General features: G+C 33.5%; 1 protein-coding gene across 1 annotated transcript in view; it reads right to left on the bottom strand.

The window, feature by feature from the left end:
- The window catches only part of CFAP47 (cilia and flagella associated protein 47), a 225,927-nt gene that overhangs the window by 147,059 nt on the left and 59,911 nt on the right, over positions 1 to 18,957 (bottom strand). The window contains exons 32-36 of the mRNA XM_065741564.1: positions 18,831 to 18,924; positions 18,178 to 18,318; positions 11,602 to 11,797; positions 3,441 to 3,538; positions 3,048 to 3,164 (exon numbers count right to left, since the gene is read on the bottom strand). Of these exons, the coding sequence (XP_065597636.1) occupies positions 3,048 to 3,164; positions 3,441 to 3,538; positions 11,602 to 11,797; positions 18,178 to 18,318; positions 18,831 to 18,924 (646 nt within the window). The remainder of the gene's footprint in view (positions 1 to 3,047; positions 3,165 to 3,440; positions 3,539 to 11,601; positions 11,798 to 18,177; positions 18,319 to 18,830; positions 18,925 to 18,957) is intronic.

An 18,957-nucleotide genomic window follows, 5' to 3' on the forward strand; every position in this document is an offset into this window, starting at 1 on the left:
CTTCCCACAAAAATACAGGCTGAAAATATCTAGCCACTGATTTAAACAAATCCCTAAATCAAGCTAATTAAATTAACTATTTTAATATTTCTTCCACACAATCCTAGAATGTTATAATTAAAGTTGTCCATAATAAACTAAATAAACTTTTAACAATCTGGTTAAATTCTCTCCTAAATTAAATATCATGTCTGAAGGAGAAATACAGACACTTGGGAACAGATTTAAGCATCAAATCACTGAATTAGCATGTAAACCCTTTAAAAGGTGCCCCTTCTCATTTGAGACGCTTTATTTGGATTCCTTACATAACTGAGAATTATTTAATACAGCAATACTTTGAAAAAGACTATGCATTCCCACTATCAGAGTTATATAAAGAAGGCCTTGTAAGAGAGGTTGGAAATCAGGAAACAGATAGATATGAAGCAGTCATACTAGAATAAGGGCAACTCTAACTGAAATCTGCCAGATGAGAGCCGCTGAGGTAGTGAGGAGAAGATTAACAACAAATAAAATAAAAATCAAAAATTCAAAAACAAACCTGTTAATTTTTTTTGCAATTTCTGAGATGTGCCTTCAAGACATAAAACAAAAAATCAGGATGTTCTGAAAATTGGTAGATAAGCCTAGAACAGTCAGAACAGTTAAGCAACAGAATGGGAAGAAACATACCTATGTGAATTCCCACCAGAAACCTTGAAAACAAATGAAATATTTCGTTCTCGTTCTCAGAAATTTTTGGATAACTACTGCTACTCTGCTTCGTAAACAGTAATTATGAGAGTTTAGGAAATATAAATTACTTCTATTAGTCATACAGGGTGAAAAAAACTTTTTTGCCACCTCTGGACTATTTTTAGAAAGTAAAAGAGATGCATAGAAATTTCCACTGTCAGTATAACTGTCTGAGTTAGGGTTGTTTTTTTCTCCTTTTTATTGGAAGTTTTATGTTAAGAGTATATAATTCAGCACTTCTAAGAACCAGCTAACTCAACTTTCTAGTTACTAAAAGCTCAAAAAGCAATAAAAGACTGTGTGAAAAAGTAAATATTCTAAAAGACAGAATGAGTCTATGTTCGAGTTTTGCAGAAAGGTCCTTGTTCTTATAGATAATTCCTCCCATAGCTTTATGCTTCAGTATCAGAACACAAAAGCAGCTGTAATGACAATGAAGAAGAATCCACACAATCTGAACACTTATGGAACCCCTAGGAGCATCCCCCTTATCTGCCTCTACCAACAGAGCAATTGCTGGTGTAAAAGGTCTAAGAAATTGGGCAAATATAAAGTGGTCTTTCCATTGACATAATTTCCCAGATGCTGGAAATTATTGGATTAAGTATTATTGCTTATTTTTACATTCACTGTTCTAAATTCTTCTCTATTTCATTCTTTATACAGAGAAACAAGATCAGCTTTCAGCAAGAGTATTTTTTTAATTAGAAATTACTGAGTCTTACTCCTCCTTTAACACAATTACAATATAATATTAGCTGACATTTACTGACAAAAAATTGGACCAGATAAAAAAAGCAACTGAGATGTAACTCTTAAGACAGAAGCTCTAAGAAGGCAAACAGATCCATCAGTCCAAGCTCCACTTTCTGCTTCCACTTGGTGACTGATGAACCAGCATCTGATAAAGCACTGACAGCTACAAAAGGCTGCATTATGACAGATTGATTCTGAGAGGAAAAAGGGTATAAAGAGCAAAAATTTGAAACTCCAGTGGAGACATTTTCTTCCAACATGATGTAAAACCACTCATTAGCTTAAAGCAAACATCCAAAGAAAAAGTTTTACGTGAAGTAAGACTAAGTGCAGCCTACTGGCTCATAACGCAGGCCAAAAAAATACCACTTAGATCATCTTTTTCAGTTGTGGCTACAAGCTGATGCTTAAAAGACAATGCTTAGACAGTAAATACACATATACTTCACTATTTTCCCAGCCCTGGTACAAGACTAGCTGAACCACACAAGACTTCTGTCCACTAAGAAATCCTCAATGGATTTCTCTTTCAAGCACGTGTGTGATCTCCCTTCAAATCGGTGTATAAAATTGTAAAGGCAGCTTACAAGAGCACTGTCCTACTTAAGTTATGTTCAGTATATCTGAGAAGGAAGCAGGAGAAGAGACTGTATAAGCCAAGTTTTTAATGGATGCATTGTAAGTGCAGTAACACGAAGCATTTGAAACAATGTTCACATCCACCAGCCTAGTGCATTCTAGCCCTATGTAACAAAACTTCTTTGATTGGAAAAAGATTCTAGAGAACACTAAGGAGTATAAATAAAGCTCGCTAGTTTTGCTTCGTTTTCTATAAAGTCATCACAACAGCATTCCCATCACAATTTCTCTTTTACTGACAAGAATGAACCTACACTTGACATAGAAGTGGGAAAATATGATGCTCTTTCATGGTCACAGATGGGTGAAAGCCATTCCACATTTCAAATCTGAAAATTTCAGAATAAACCAGTTTATATGTTTAAGCCTTCTAGTGCAGGAAAAGCTTCTTTTTTTTTTTTTTCCCTAGAAGTTTGTCAGAATTTACCCTTCATCTATTACAGAAGTGAAAATAAAAGTAAGGAATTATCATGGATGAACTTAGTAGTTTTATCTTTTGCTGCTACAGATCATGACGAATCATGCTGTAACAAGATAATCAGTGTCTTGAACATAAGAATCCTTGTCTCAGTAAGAGCACACAGATCTATAAAGATCAGTGAAACTGTAACTCTTACAGGCTTGGGAGATAAATTCAAGGCAGAAGTCAATGCCAGGGCACAATGAGAGACAGATGTTCTCTCCACAAAAGGAAGCCAAAGGGATTGCAACAGCTCCAGAGAAGAGGACAGCCTTGGAATTAAATTTTTTTATATGAAGAAATATTTTAATTTCCATTATACAGTAGCACATTATGAAATGAAATTGATTCAGTAAAACCTAATCTTGATTTGATTATATTATTATCATAAGTAAAAATAATAAAAATGTATTTAAAAAAATTATATAAGTATTGATCATATAAAAATATTTACCTTTATGTCTAAAGTCAGACTGATTGCATGCATAGCATTCACAAGTATCAAACAGTTGTGCAGAAGCTGTGCAGGAGTTCTTGGATAAGTATACATCCTTACAAAGTGAGAAGAAATCTAGGGAAAATAGAATTCAAACTTCATATTCTACAGAGCAGAATTACAATGTTTGCATTTACAGTCTTTCAGAAATCCTTAAGATCTAAATTTTAAACTAAAAATCTCTATTGAGAATATCCATAGAGAAGAGAAAAAGGAATACTGAATTAATGACTCTACACTCACTAAATGGTATTTTCTTCTTAAAAACCATACAAACCAACAGTTCCAAAGGAGCTTACAACAATTTTGGCCTCTAGATAAAACTTTCATGGTATTAAGAATAATTCTTACCAAGAATGGGCAGTAAGCTGCCATCTGTGTTGCCAATACCAGACCATCTAGAAGATCCCGGTCAAAATTTACTACCCATCTCATCGGCGGTACTTCACCTAGTTTAAAAACAGAGTAGATTGAATCAGACCTCTTCTGATCATTCTTCTGAAGTGGCTAATTTTATTCTGGGTAAATAAAATGAATTTCTGAAACAACTGAATAGAGGAAATGACAGAAAAGAAACATGCCACATTCAGACGTAGAATTTCCCATCTCCTCTAGAGCCATTAAATGTTACTCATTCACTCTGATACTTTTTTAGAGTATTCATCATAACTGGAGGGAAAGTAGGTAATATTAACTTCACAGATAGCCATAATGTAGGTACTTAAGCATGTAAATTATTTTTATAGATGTAAGGTTCATACACAGCTACTGAAACTAACAAGAATATACAGAAACCATCTTTGGTTGCAACAATTAAGTAAGGAAGGAAAAGAATATTAATTATCTTCAAGGTCATATTAAGTTGTTTGTAACTTTAAGAACTCAATATCAATCAAAGCTAACAGCTTGACCTTCAGCATAGGCCACTACATCCATGTTTGCTTTTTCAGGGCCTAGGTTTCACAGTGTTACAATTTTTTAAAATTATTTCTAATATTTTTGTGTAAAATAAAACTGATGAAAATAAAGAAAGCAAATGAGTTATTTATAAGTATTTTTATTTGAAGCATTCTCAATCATTGCATTTAAACAATGCTCTTTTGTATAACGATAACAAGCCATAGGAAGAATAGTCATACAAAATTCTTCAAAAATCTCATTTTCAAAAATCTCATTTTCAAAAACTTCTTCGAAAACCATTTGAAACTTGAGATGCTCTCTGAAAAACGTTACTGACTTACCAATAACTAAATGTTTTAAATCACTGTCTACACACAATTATTTGTACTTTGTTCTCCAGATAATATGCAGTTTGTAAAGCACAAATACAGAGATGATCCTTTCATAGTTTTGTTTTATATTAAATGTAGATGCCAAACTGCTTCTAGTGGCAGGGAAGAAGAAGCGAGAGATGATGCTATTACAGTTGGATCATAATACATCAATATCAGCACATTTAACATCAAGAAGTATGTTTTTAAATCAAATTAGCAAATAAGTAGCCATTGTCACTTTCAGGTGGCTGTGGAACTCTTCATTTATACCAAATGGATTAGTTGTAAGTTTATAAAATTGTTCTACAGGTGCTGTAAGTATTATGCTCATAACTAAGGAGAGAAACTAGCCAAGAGTCAAATAGAACAAAATAACCATGGTACAAATCATTAGATTTAATGATCATTAGATTATTAGTGTGTTCAAATAGAATCCTATATTAATGCAGAAGAAATACATAAAATTACAACCTCAAACAAACATTAATCATAGGAAAGTCTTTTTTGTGTGTGTGTGTGTGTTAAGTATTTGCTTTCATAAAATAACTAGCACACAAAAGAATTTTATCAGACTTTATATGTCATGGAAGACTGAAGTTCTTAGAGAATTTTCAAAGAACATTCAAGAACATTCAGAAGTAAAATGTTGATATCCAAATGCTTTGCAGCAGTGGGTACTGGTTCATTATGATACCACTAAGACAGAGAGTGACTTCATACACCATCATTTAAGGAATTAGAGGAAATCTTGGTATCTACACATCTAAAACAAACTTATGATAAAGCACTCATAGTAGCAGTCAGCTGAAAAAGTTGCTTTTTTCTTTTTTTTCTTCATGATAATGTTAACTAACATGGGAATGAAGATGTTTTGATCTAACTTTCTAAGCACTACAGCTGTGATGTTATTCCTGCAAAAGACTTTCAAAAAGGGTGTTAGTTATTATTAACTGCTGAAATAAACACAACAGCATTGAAAAAAAGAATGTACAAAATGTTCAAAAGAAAAGTAATTAGATTACTGTTAACAAATTATACACAGAAAAAGCAAATTCAACCTATGACAAACTCCCTCAGAATATTCAGCAGATTTTGTCTTTCTTTGTTCCTTTGTTCATTTAGAGACAACATGCCTCAGAGTTTGGTAAAACTTAAGGGTCTCATACTCTAACTGTTTGCAGATATTTAAAACGTAGCTTTGCTGAGAAAGTATAGAACAGGCTTACCAACAAGGGTATGTAAATTCATCTCCGTTTAAATAACTCTGTGACATTGAATACTACAGTTTGTGCTTTATACAGTGTTATGTTCACCTATTCATGCTCTAAAGTGACTTCCAATGTGATTTCAAAGAAAGCAAAGATCAGGAGGTTACTGAGTTTGAAAGTCATTGGCTACCCAGCTCTACCTGCAGTACTTTTCCTCTATCACCAGGCCCCTTTCCAACATCTCTTTCCAGCTACTTTCAACAAGATGGTTTTCACAAAGGATCTTGGATCAAAACTAGTTTAACTTTGGCCAACCTTTTTCCCCCTGTCCTCACCGAAAAATTCACCATATCAAAATATAGATGGATATATTATGATGAATTAGTAATTATATAAAATGTTATATGATGTATATATATATAATTTTGCTGTTCTTAAGCAGTCTCTTTTCTTCCAGATAGCCCTAAGGGGTTATTTTGTCCCACTTTCGTTGCTAAAAATTCATCTCTAATTGTTTAAATAACAGAACTTACATTCTTAAAAATTAACATGATTACTCTTTTCCTTCTCTTGAAAACATCAGGTTTCTTCTAGAAAATTCCACAAAAGTTATTTAAAATGACAACCTAAAAACTCTGTCTTTTTGAAGTCAAACCAAATTCAATTTAGACTTCAATGAGGTTTCCTATAGTTATTACATTAATAAGAACAGAAAGAATATAAATTTTATTTTAAATATCCATGAAATGTACTTCCAGTTAAAAAGTTCCCTAGAAGTGTTTTAGAATAAAAACTTCATTTTACAGTAAGTTCTCAAATCTAAATGAAAATAATCAATTATTAATTTGTAAAGGAAAACAAAGATCTCACTGTGTCAGATTTAATTTTTTCCTACAGTTTAACTGAAACTCCATTTTCTCAAACTGAATACTCAGCTTAAGAGTCTTTGGTATATCTGAAGTGAAAGACTCCAATTATGAAATCTAACAAGATGTGTTAACGTCTCTCTGTAATCTATAATAGGAATAGAGCACAACTAACATGCACCGTAACATCTAAATTGGGTCATTATTAATTTTACCTAAAACTTCTTAAACTCAATTTTTCTGATTTCTAAGAGAGGGAAAAAAATACTTTCATCTCAACTTGTAAATTTCTTGCAGTTCTATCAAAAAGATTGCCATATAGTAATATCAATTGTCAATAGCACCTACATACATTTTTCTGTCTTCACTAATCATTTCCTTCATGCTGGTACAAGTGTCTGTGAGCAAAGTGGATGAGGAAACAAAGCTGTCTGGAAAAACATTTATTTACTTTTTAACCTGGATCACACCAATACTATGCAGTCACAAAAATGGCTTTTATTTACAAAGCACTTATTACACTATTGCATTATAACATAAGAAAATAAGAGCATGTAAAAAATAAAAATAAATATTTTCCTAATTTATTCTAATTAGATATTTATACAAGTGTTTTTGTTGTTTAATCCTTCTAATATTAATGAACTTAGCTCAAATACTTGTGAATAAATTAGAAAATGTAAATTATCTTTCCTAATTACAACAGATCTAGCAGAATATCTGCTAGCTAATCCTCTAATATCATTACACTGCTAAACATAATAACTCAAATTTAGTAGGAATAAGCAATGAAAATCAAAGTCTTACTTACTCAAGAAAGTACCTTTTTGGTATCTGAGGAAAGAAAAGCACAAACTAATGTGTATTCAAGATACAGATTCTCAGTCAATTTCACAGTTAAAAAAAGCCTTTGTTGTAGGCCAATACAGCTTAAAACAAAAACAGTAATAGATATCAGATAACTGTGTGGTTGAAGAAGAGGGAGAAATAAATTGTGCAAAATTGAACTTGCAAGCTCCAAAGCAGATTCCTGTTATTTGCTAGCTGATAGACTACAGATTTTGAAAACATCTAGTGTAGACTAAAGTGCCATGTTCTGAATCCTCCCATTAATGTAGGGGTCAAGCACCAATTAGAAGACTAATCACATGTTCTGTGTCTACATACAAGCTATCTCAAGTGGGAAAATTGCACACTTAGAAGTTATGGAAAGAAGAGGCCAAAGAGAAACATTCCCCACAAGAAAGAAAACAAGACTGGAAAATAAGTGAAGAAGTTGCTAACTGAAGATCGTGGAAGTGAGAAAGATCCTGAAGATAAGAGAGAGACAAATGCCAGGGGATGACCTTGGACACTGATGCAAAAATACAGCAACAGTGAACAGCAACATGAAGTTAGGTGACTTCTTCCAGTACTTCCGGGACCAATAGCAACTTCCCTGTCAGGAAGAAAAGTTTACAAGGAATCAACCTTGTGAACATTGCTCTGTAGGGAGAAAATGAGTGTGTGGAATAATCAGGATAAAAACTCTGACCTTGATGTTTCTTCAATAAACCACAGTAACCTGAACATCTAGAGGTTGTTATTTACTGTCCTTCACACATGATCTTCAGTGAAAGTAATTTGTGAAATAAATTAATTAAGCAGGATTAACTGAGACTAGGCATCTTTACTATTTTTAGAGAAATTTGAAATACACTAACTAGCATTTGCAAGTGATCAAAAATAAGTGTCGTTTTGTTTCATGCAATTTCAGAATCAAATATAAGCTTTTAGTGATCAGTATGAATATTTCATTCACAAAAATAACTAGATAGATGTTTAGATACATTTTATCACACAGATAACTAATATTCATATTCTACATCACCATGAATGAAATCAGAGACAGAACAAGAAAATATTTATAACAATTATACCTGAAAATGACAGAGGTTAACCTATTCTTTAGCAGAGAAGGAAGCAACAGTCACCATAAATTCACTTACATCAATTTTTGTCTGTTTCTTTCATGGGTAGAACAAAACGTGGACATGGGAAATACTGTGTGTTAACTTCTTTAAGACTTTGGTCATGTTCTTTCTCACAATGAGGGAAGGGAAAGAGAGTTTAGAAAAAAAGTACTGTCAAGTGGAGAATAAAAATCAGTGAAAAACTGTAGGCTTAACTATTATAGAATCACAGTATTTGGTATTTGTGACTTGGAAAACAGCATAAAAATTCCTTACTCCCATCTGGAAATAGTATCAAGCAGGATTAAAGAATCAGCTATGGGAAGGTGAGTGATCTTAAATCAATTCTTTATTGTAAAAAATGCTAGTATTCTAATAGGATGAAGAGAAAGGATAAGTAAAGCAGAACATAACAGTAATAAATTACTGCAGTAACAATGGTTTATAATATTATATAAAAACTTCCTATTTGCTGATTCCTGGGATCTGCAAATCTCTTGAGAGACGTCTATCTAATCTCTAGGTATAATAATGCCTATAGTCCTGTTTCAATCTGGTACACACAGACATTTACACAAGAAATATGTAGTAATAACCTTTTCCCTAAGTGCTGACATTAGAAACTGGAGAGAGATTTAAAATGTATACAATACAAAGCATAAAGTGAGGAGGAAATATGACTTAGTTCTTCCCCCCCTTTCTTTTCTTATTCATTTTCACTTTTTAAATTCAGCAAGTCTCTGGAAAGCAAGATTACTTCTTTGGAAAAGAAAAAAAATTTTGGAGTGATTTTAACTGAACAAAGTTGTACATGGAATATCAAAAGATTTTCCTCTCTAACCCTTTCTCCTGTTTCTCAATTTCTAAAACGTAACAAATTGAAAAGCAAAATTTAAAGTATTCCAAAATCACCCATTCTGAAACAAAAACTGAGGAAAAAAAATAACATGAAACTAAACAAAACAAAATGCAAGGAGGAAAAAAGAGAGCAGTTAAATTTCTACACCGGAAATGGCCCTAAGAAAAAGCCCCAGATAATCAATTTAGAAACAAAGAACATTACTTCCTGCTCATACTGTTAAAAATGTCATCTCACACTAAAAGTTCTTACTCAGGATTTCTAGCACAGCTGCCCTGCTAAGAAACATTTTCTTGCGCTTAAATGAAATTTCCTCTACTCTAATTTGTACCCATTGCTTTTCAAGCTTTCACTGACCATCACTGAGAAAAACTTATCTCCATGTTCTTTATTCCCCTAATAGGGTATTTATTATTCAGTGATTTAAGATCACTCCTGAGCCTTCACTTCACCAGTCTGCATACTCTAAGCAATTTCATCCTCTTCCCATTTGTCAGATTCTTCAATCCCTTCTTTGTCCTTCAGCTCTTCTCTGGACTCACTCTAGCATATCCATGTTTCACATGCAGTGGATCCCAGACTGAACACAGCACTCTAGATGTGACTCTCCAGAGCAGAATAGAGAGGAAGAATTATCTCCCTTAATCAGTTGGTGATGCTCTGCATAATACAGCCAAGGATGCTCTGCCACTATCCCTAGAGGTGTTCAAGAAACATTCAGATGCTGTACGAAGGGACTTGGTTTAATGGAGAAATATTGGTGACAGATGGACTGGCTGATCTTGAAGATCTTTTCTAATCTTGGTGATTCTGTGATGAAATTGGAGGGAATGTCATGAAGCTGTGACAGGGGAATATCAGAAAAAAGCTCTTCAAGAAGTGGTCAAGCACTGTAGAACAGGCTTCCCAGAGAAGTGGTCATAGTACTGAGTTTGAAGGAGCATCTGGACAACTCCGAGTAGTATGGTCTGATTTTCGGGTGCTCCTGTTTGGAGCCAGGAGCTGGACTTGATTATCCTTACGGGTGCTTTCTGACTTAGGATACACTGTGATTCTAATATACCCATATAGCATTTTTGGCAAACCACAATACTGGCCATTCTCTCTGTGAGTTGTTATCCATACACATGGACTCACATAACACACGACAGCAACTTGCAGTAAAAGGAGCAGAGTACTTGCTCCTTTAAGACAGTTTCATTGGAGCAGGCACTAGACAAAATAATACACTTCAGAAGTATTTACTGTAGAGCATGTTACTTAAGCTAGCAAATCTGCCCAAGTTAATCATAAAATCAGACCCAAACTCTTAGTTGACAGGTAGAAATCTGTTCCAATTGGTTGTGTGACTTAGACTTATATTTCATTTTATCCGTAGGATTATCCAACACATTTGAGAATATTCAGTATAATTTGTTTATACACAGATAAACTGAGAAACTCAGTGAGATATTCAAAATATAGTTAAAGGTAGAAAATACATCCAAATCAGACTTATGGAAATTCTATGCTAATAGATTATCCATAATTCAAATGGATTAGAAATCACTCAAGAAAAAATGACACTAGACAATCTTTTCTGCTTGTGACTCATGAGCCATTCTTGTACAGCTCTTCTCAAATAATCATTGGACTACGCCTTAGAGCTAACTATCCATACAAAATTAATGCTTAGAGTTAGCATGAAGTTAGGGTCAAGAAGCAGAAAGAAAGTCTTACCAGGAAATAGAAGTAATAGTTGCTACAGGATGAACACTGAGCATATCTGTTTTAACAGATTTGAATACTAGAACTGCTGAAGTCACTCTTAAACTGAAGATGTCAGTTTGTCTAACCTTACTCAAACCATCAAGTGGAGTCAGACTGATCCCATAAGCAGGAAAAAATCTGGTCTTCATCACATCTCTCCAGAAGTGGTATTAGAATTAAGACTATACATAAATTACCCTAAAATTCTGACAATACTAGCACAAAAAAAAAAAAAATCCACTGCTATAAATACAAATACAAACAACTGAATATGACTGTAGAGAGGAAAACTAAAAGAAAGTGATTATTGCAAACATTTCCTTCAGGTCAGTTACGGAAAGAAGAAACTGGGAAGACTGTTCACACTTCACATTTTATGCCTATTTATAAACTGTAACAAAACAAGAGGAGATATATCATGAACAGCAACAGTCACTGATTGTGTAACACAGAAACACAAGAAATGGAAATATGTTTGGGTAGGCAATAAACAAAAAACTATCTCTTAGTGGCAGGTTTTCATGATACCTTCATGAATAATGATTTTTAAAGTCTACAAAAGGAGTATTATAAGTGAGAGTATAGCAGAAATATAAATATATACCTTTTTGAGCATCTTTCCACACAGTTCTTCGATTATTCTCATAATTCTTATTCAACCAAGTGAGGATGATTCGTTCATATGGAGAATATATATTACTGGATAAAAGTTCTGAGTTTATTCTTGGCATGTTTTGCACGTTTTCCAAATTGATCAGATCATGAGTATTATGTGAAGAAACACGTGGTAGAACAAAGATCTGGAATCAGAAAAAGTGTTTTAAACACAAACTTTAAAAAAAGAACAATTTGAAGTTCAATGATTAAAAAGTAGCATTTCAAACTCAGAAACTTTTCTAGTTTAGTATATTTTAGAGATAGCATATAAGCATATGTGTACGACAGAGAAGAGAACAGATCTGCTGAGGTTTTATGGAATTCTTTTACTTTCTGAAACAAATAGCAAACTGAAGTTTTTAGTTTCCAACTTTTTTTGGAAGTACTGATGAAATGAACAATAACAGCGGACCACGCTGTATTATAAGAAAGGCTGTGTCAAGCCTAAGAAAAAATAGTTCTAATTACTGAACTGCTATCTTCAATCTCCAATGCAGTCTATCAGCAGTACTGAAATGATACAGATCATGGCACAGTTGATCCTTCAGATCCAGATTACACTGACAGTTTCTATTGAAAAAAATATGTTATAATGTCTACGGTAAAATTCTTTACACTCATAGGTCACTGACTATGCCTAGAATGAACCTGTATTAAACAACATAAAAATATATATACCATATATATAATATAGTACACAAGAAAAAAATAGCAAGTTAAAACACAAAATTCTACTACACCATACTTCTAATTTCTTTTTTTTTTCAAATTGAAATAAAAGGTCTGACAACCCTGTCGAGTGACTAAGAGCATAAAGGCCCATGGCCAAAAATGAAAGCTACACTAATTCCGTAAGAAAAGCCAGTTTCCAAATCAGAATGGAAACAGCTTGCACCCTTTTCTTTAACTGTTTCTCTTCATATTAGCAGTCTGTAGAAAAGGCTTCTATTTCTGGAGGCTAGGTGACAAAACCATTTGCTGCAGATGGAGAAGAACTCTCATTAGGTATAGCACAGCTACTACTTTATAGTCTCCATAAATATAGTGGATTTCTTTTCTTTTCCAGATGACATGAAGGTTTGTCATCATTTCTTTCAACTTCTTGTGAAGAAAACCTTCTGTGACAGACTAATCTATAGAACATAGCTGACTGTTAACATACATGAGATCAAACCATATAATCCATCATTGTTTAATTACAATAAGATAAAATTAAGTCACTTTTATGCATTTCAGTTCAGCATAATCTAGTACCATGCAAACATATCTGAACTAAATTAATTTTAGCTTGTTAGAACTATTTGATGTCCCTCCATGATACTTTATTGAGTCAAATATGACTTATCTTCAGATAGAAAAAAATCTCTAAATTTTACATCTTTACTCTCAGATAACAATTTGAACAAAAAAAGAAAAAAAATAACTACTGTTTTCTGCCTTCCCTAAACTGCAGTGTCCTTGCAGGTTAATTTATTGCAATGTTCCTCCATCAGTATCAACTGACATTCTATCAAAAAGATCAAAACAGGGAAGAGTAATAGCAACTGCATTTAAGAGAAAATACAAAATGTTGTTTACTCATAAAACATTATTTTACTGTCTTTTACCAAGAAAGTTCAAATCAATCATAACACAAGATGCCAATGTCTACATTCCTATTTAGTCACTGTTGAAGGACCACAGTATTAGCATATAGTATACTATATAATTATTTTTTTAATATAAAGTTAGGAAATGTTACAACCTTTAACTATAAAAAGCATCCTCATTACTTCATGTTCAGTAAATCTAAAGACAGATTATTCTTCTTGAAAAACTGACTTGATCTAAGGTTAAAATATTACATTTATTGTTGGTCCATATCTTTCTATTATATTTCAAATGTTTAGAATGCCAGCAGCATCTTAGCCCTTGCTCGTAAAGAAAGCTACAAGTATACCCTTATGATTTATGAAGTTCCCCTTTGTTGTCCACAGGTTTTATCTTTTTTTTTTTTTTTTTTGAATGAACTCAATTCATTATTTCTAAAGTTACATATATATCTATTCTTCTGGAAATTCTGCAGCAATAGGAGAATTCATAATATGAAAGTGGGCCATAGTGCATCAGGCGTGGACATGAAAGCAGTATGAAATTATATTCTGCTTGATAAAGAATACTATACTTATTTCCAAAATCAAATTGGATAACAGAACATCTCTCATGAATAGATGAATTATTTCAACATTTAAAAAATGCAGCATGCTGTTTGAGAAGTAAAGGATTCTGTTTCATCTTATCTCACTTGATAGTAACCACAAAAACACTTGTTTCTAGTTTCATTTTACCAAAATTCCTTTTAAGACATGAAACATTCTCTTAAATTCAGAGTATTTAAAAACTAGTCCCAATAAATATTTTTATATGAACAATCTTGCTGTCTTGACAGTTCAAGTTCCCATTTTACTTTATTGTTCTGATGCTTTCTTTCCAAAACAAGTAAATAAATAAATCCTGTTCAGCAGCAGCCAGGGCCACCCTTGTCACAAAATGGGTTTGAGTAAAATGATATGAAGGAGATTATGGATACTGAATGCCAAGTGACTAGACCGAGTATAAAGTCATGTTTTAAATATTAAGATTTCTGTTTATTCTTTATTATGTTGAATTGAATACCATGTTAGCCAAATTGCACAAACAAATCAAGTAAAGCATATAATTCCTAATACATTAGAAGAGAAAAAAATGAGAAATATAATGTTAAATGTAAAGATGTACTGTTACACTATAGAAAGATGAAGGAATGAGGAATGAGAAACTGAAGCATGTTTCTCATTCATGAAGCAGAAAACTAAAATGACAATAAATGCACTTTTAGAAAAGGCTTAAAAGGCTCACCCAAACTTGAAACACTTTCATAACCTCAGCAATCAGGGCCTTAGTCCAATTCTTCTGTATACAACCGCAGTCACAGAGACTGAAAATCTGTAGGGAATCACCCTACTCCATGTGCCAAAACGTCACTTAGCATATCAATTCTTCCATAAGGAAAAGAAATGAAAAATATAGCCTTAACAGAGCAAATCAGAGTAAAGGAATACGTGCACTCTCAGTAGTCATCCACACCTCCACTACCATAAATCAATTTATTTTCAGTTGTTGAAAAGACTAGAAAGTTTCTTTTAATAAACTGTATGTGACTAATGTACATGGAAGAAAATGGGTTAAAAAAAGAAATCTTTTAGTGGAAAGTTGAAGCAGCAGCAAAGAAGTCCGTGCCTATGAACCACTGCCACCTGAAGACCAATATTTAATTATATCAAAAAGTTTAGAAGATAAAACAAGTCTACAAACAAGCACCCACTATGTAACTGCAAGTCATTTTTCATATGCTGTCTTGCATTTCACTTTCCATTTTAAGCCTTCCAAAGCAAGAAGATTTTCGTTAAAAGAGCATAACTAATAAAACCCAAAACATATTCAGCACTAAAGTTCCTCAAACTTTTAATCTCTTTATCTTTTATTTTTTTTTCCTAACCAGACATCTTGAGTAAACCACTCTTCTATCCCACAATAAGCAATTGCAATTCCACTCATACAGAAACCAAAATCAATCAACCTCTAAGCCAAAAACTCAATAAAAACATCTTCATTGTCTAAAACAGCAACATGACTTTTGGCTTCAAATAAAGAGCAGGTGTAGAATAAAACTATAAAATGCCTGATTTAATATCTTATAATTTTAGGTTTGAAGCAATTTTGGCAGTGGTTATTTTTCTAGCCACTCTTTGATAATGTTGAGAGAATATAAAAAGAAAATATTTTCTTTAGAATTAGTAAGCAGCAGTTTATGATATTAAAAAAAAACACAAATTACTTGAATGTGTCATTTAAATATTATTTCTTTTTTCATTTTTATTAATTAAGATTAAACAAAATTCCTTTGTATCCCATTTCTGTGAATACAAAAAATAAATCACGTTTATGATATGATACAGAAATGGTTAAATCAAAACTTCAGGTTTTATTTTTTGTTTGAAGATGTCTTACAGTTGTCACTGTGAGAAGTACTAGAAAGCTTCAAATTATAGCTGTTACTAATTCCACCAAAATTGAAAGTATCTCCTCTTTTACTTTAGTGCATCAACCAAAACAGAAGACAGAGTTGCTCAAATAGCTTTCTCTTTTTGATGGTACATGCATAAATGTTTAAAGTATATTTGTCAGTATCTCCAAGTGAATTAGACTGTTTCTCATTAACAGTGTTTTAGAGTTCAGCCACATTAGGGAAGAGAAAAGCATACATAATTGTGTACTATTAATTCTGGGGGTATGATTTTTGATTCTGTGTTAGTCTGTCACAGAGCTATAAATAAATCAGCAAATTACACAAACAGCAAACTTGCTCTGGTCTCTATGCATTTTTCCACATGTAGGAAAAATTTCCCATATGACTTTAGAACCAGTTATCTCCATATTTATATATACCTTTTGTTGTCTGCTTTTATGTCAGCTATTTTTCTCATTGCTTTATTTTAGACCAGTTTGACAATTTTCCTTCATACATTGTTTGCCATTCTTATTGTTAAGTAAGTAATACTGAAAAAAGCATTGCTTTTCTCACACAAAGAAAGAACAGTGGAGGCACTTCTGAAGATTGGCTGCTCCAGGCATACCCAACACAGAGCCCACCTCTTTCCCCACGCCATCATGGAGGTGGCTTTTCCCTGCTGAGCAGCCCAGCCTGGCCCCGGCATGCAGCCATTGTTCCGCAACAATCAAATGTGTGTGTGCTATTAACAATGTCTCAGCTGAAACCAGGACACAAGGAAGGACACAGTGCAGTATCAAATCAAGTTACGGCAAATGATTTAACGCATTTTGATACACTGGCTAAACACAGTTCTGTGAACAGCAAATGCTTTTCATTTTGATAAATGGATTTAAGAACAGGTTTTAGTATAGTGAAGTCAATCTTTCAGTATAAACATTTTACTCAGTCTTTCAGTATGTTTGCAATTCCATTTTCAGTCAACGTAAATACATTACCTGTGAACATTCAAATGGAATGTTTAGAGTTGCAATCAGATATTCAAGTCAAATATTTGATCATGTCTCTTTACTAGACTTTAATAAGACCTATCTTACCAGAGATAAATATTCCTCACTTCACAGTCAGACTTTACTCATGTCATCACTTTTTGGCAGTAAATACACATTTATGAACAACAGTTTTTAAGGATTAAGTACACAAAGAGTAAAATATCATCAAAAATCAATGATGAGCATATTGAGAGCTCACTAAAAACTTTCCATTAAGCTTGACTACCACTAAACTAGACTGATGTATTAGTTTCACACAGAAAAAAAAAAAGCTTAATTATCTCATAAGCTTTATGCTTCTGCTGCCCGTATTTTTTTTTTAATTAAAAGTATATTAGAAAAAAGTTTCATTATCAACATATACATTAAATATATGCTACATTTTTCTTGCAGCCCAAGACAATCCCTGTTCTCTTCCTGCCCAGGGAAGCCAAAAGGTTGGACACCCATTATATAGTCTGAATGCCTTGCTTAAAGCTCAATCAGCAAGAGTGGGTTGCTAGGAACACGTTCAGCTGGGTTTGGGATTTCTCCAAGGATGGAGACTCCACAGCTCCTCTGGGCAATCTGTTTCAGTGTAGAACCAGCATCGAAGTAAAAAAAAAAAAAAAAGTTTATTATGTTTAAATGAGATTTCTTATATTTCAGTTAGTGCCACTACCTTTTGGCATGCCAAAAGGATCTGTTTTCTTTAAATTTTGTCTTCAGTCATTTACATATGCTGATAAATATTCCCCTAGAACTTTCAGTTCTCCTGGCTGAACAGTTGCAGCTTAGTCAACCTCAGGGATCTCTTCAAAAGAGTTCATCAGAGGGCTACAAAGATGATAAAGGATGTGGAACAACTCCCTTATGAGGAGAGGCTGAGAGACCTGGGTCTGTTCAGCCTTGAGAAAAGAAGACTCCAAGGGGATCTGATCCACATCTATAAATATCTAAGGAGTGAGAGGCAAAGGGACGAGGCTGGACTCTTCTCAGCAGTGTGTGGCAATAGGATGAGGGGAAATGGTCACAAACTGAAGCATAGAAAGTTCTGCACAAATGTGTGTGGGAACTTCTTCCCAGTGCAGTGACGGAGCAGTGGCACAGCTGCACAGAGAGGTGGTGGAGTCTCCTTCTCTGGAGACGTTCCAGACCCGCCTGGACGCCTACCTGTGCAACCTGGGCTAGGGAGCTGCTTTGGCAGGGGGTTGGACTCCATGATCTCTAGAGGTCCCTTCCAATCCTTACAGTTCTGTGATTATGTGATTATCACACTGCTAATTTCAGAACTAAGAAAATGAAAGTGTTCTCATTTAAAACAGACTCAGATAGACTCTGTGTAAGACTAACAGACTTGAGGAGTAATTAAAAATCTGTTTGAAAAAAAAAATCTCCTTTAAAGTATTCTTTTTGTCATCAAGTTTTCAGAATTTAAGTAGTGCAAGTATCTACAATTTACCTTGTACAGCTGCAACAGCACGTCTGTCCAAGCTTGTTTGCTGATGTTCTCAAACACACTGTCATCCAGATTTAACAGTTGCTCGTTGCTAAATATAACTAAGTTTTTCCCAACTCCTTTTTTCATGTTAGCTGCATGAGCCTTCACATTAAGGAGAAATAATTATTTTCAGTATTAATTTCAACATTTTAGATAGGAAATTCACAAGAGAACAATAATGAATCAATGGTATAAATGAGTGATATGCCTGCTGAAACACAATAGTGATCAGCACTAGAACCATTTCCAATTTAACATTATCTCAAGAATAAGAAGGTCATTACAGAATTGACAGGAGTAGAAGGCAGCAATTGGAATAGAGAATCAACACAATGGACATTTTTTTATAAAATAGGAAAATAGGTAGAAGCAGGAAAATTAATTCCATTTTGTAAAAAGAAATAGAAATTAATAACAGACATCAGAAGGAATGGAAGAAAAAAAACTGTGAGAAGGGTGTGAATATCACCATCAGCTTAAAGTTCTGTTCACTCTTATGCATGTGCTTGGATTTATGTGATATAAAATAGTCACCGCAGTAGGATTACTCTTGGTCCACACAGGATTTCTGTCAGGTTTCAAAAAACTTGCATGTGGAAAGAATACAAACCTACCTGCAGCACAGCTTGCATTTTAGTCCACTTCTTATAATCATCAGGTTCAAACAGGTGTTCTGGCATAACATGGGGAAGACTTGCTCCTCGACTTCTGAAATCATAAAAAAATTGAGAATCTAATAGG

Source organism: Cyrtonyx montezumae, unplaced genomic scaffold (assembly GCF_038088225.1).
Source record: "Cyrtonyx montezumae isolate F1298 unplaced genomic scaffold, pur_monq_1.0 scaffold_3, whole genome shotgun sequence".
NCBI lineage: Eukaryota > Metazoa > Chordata > Aves > Galliformes > Odontophoridae > Cyrtonyx > Cyrtonyx montezumae.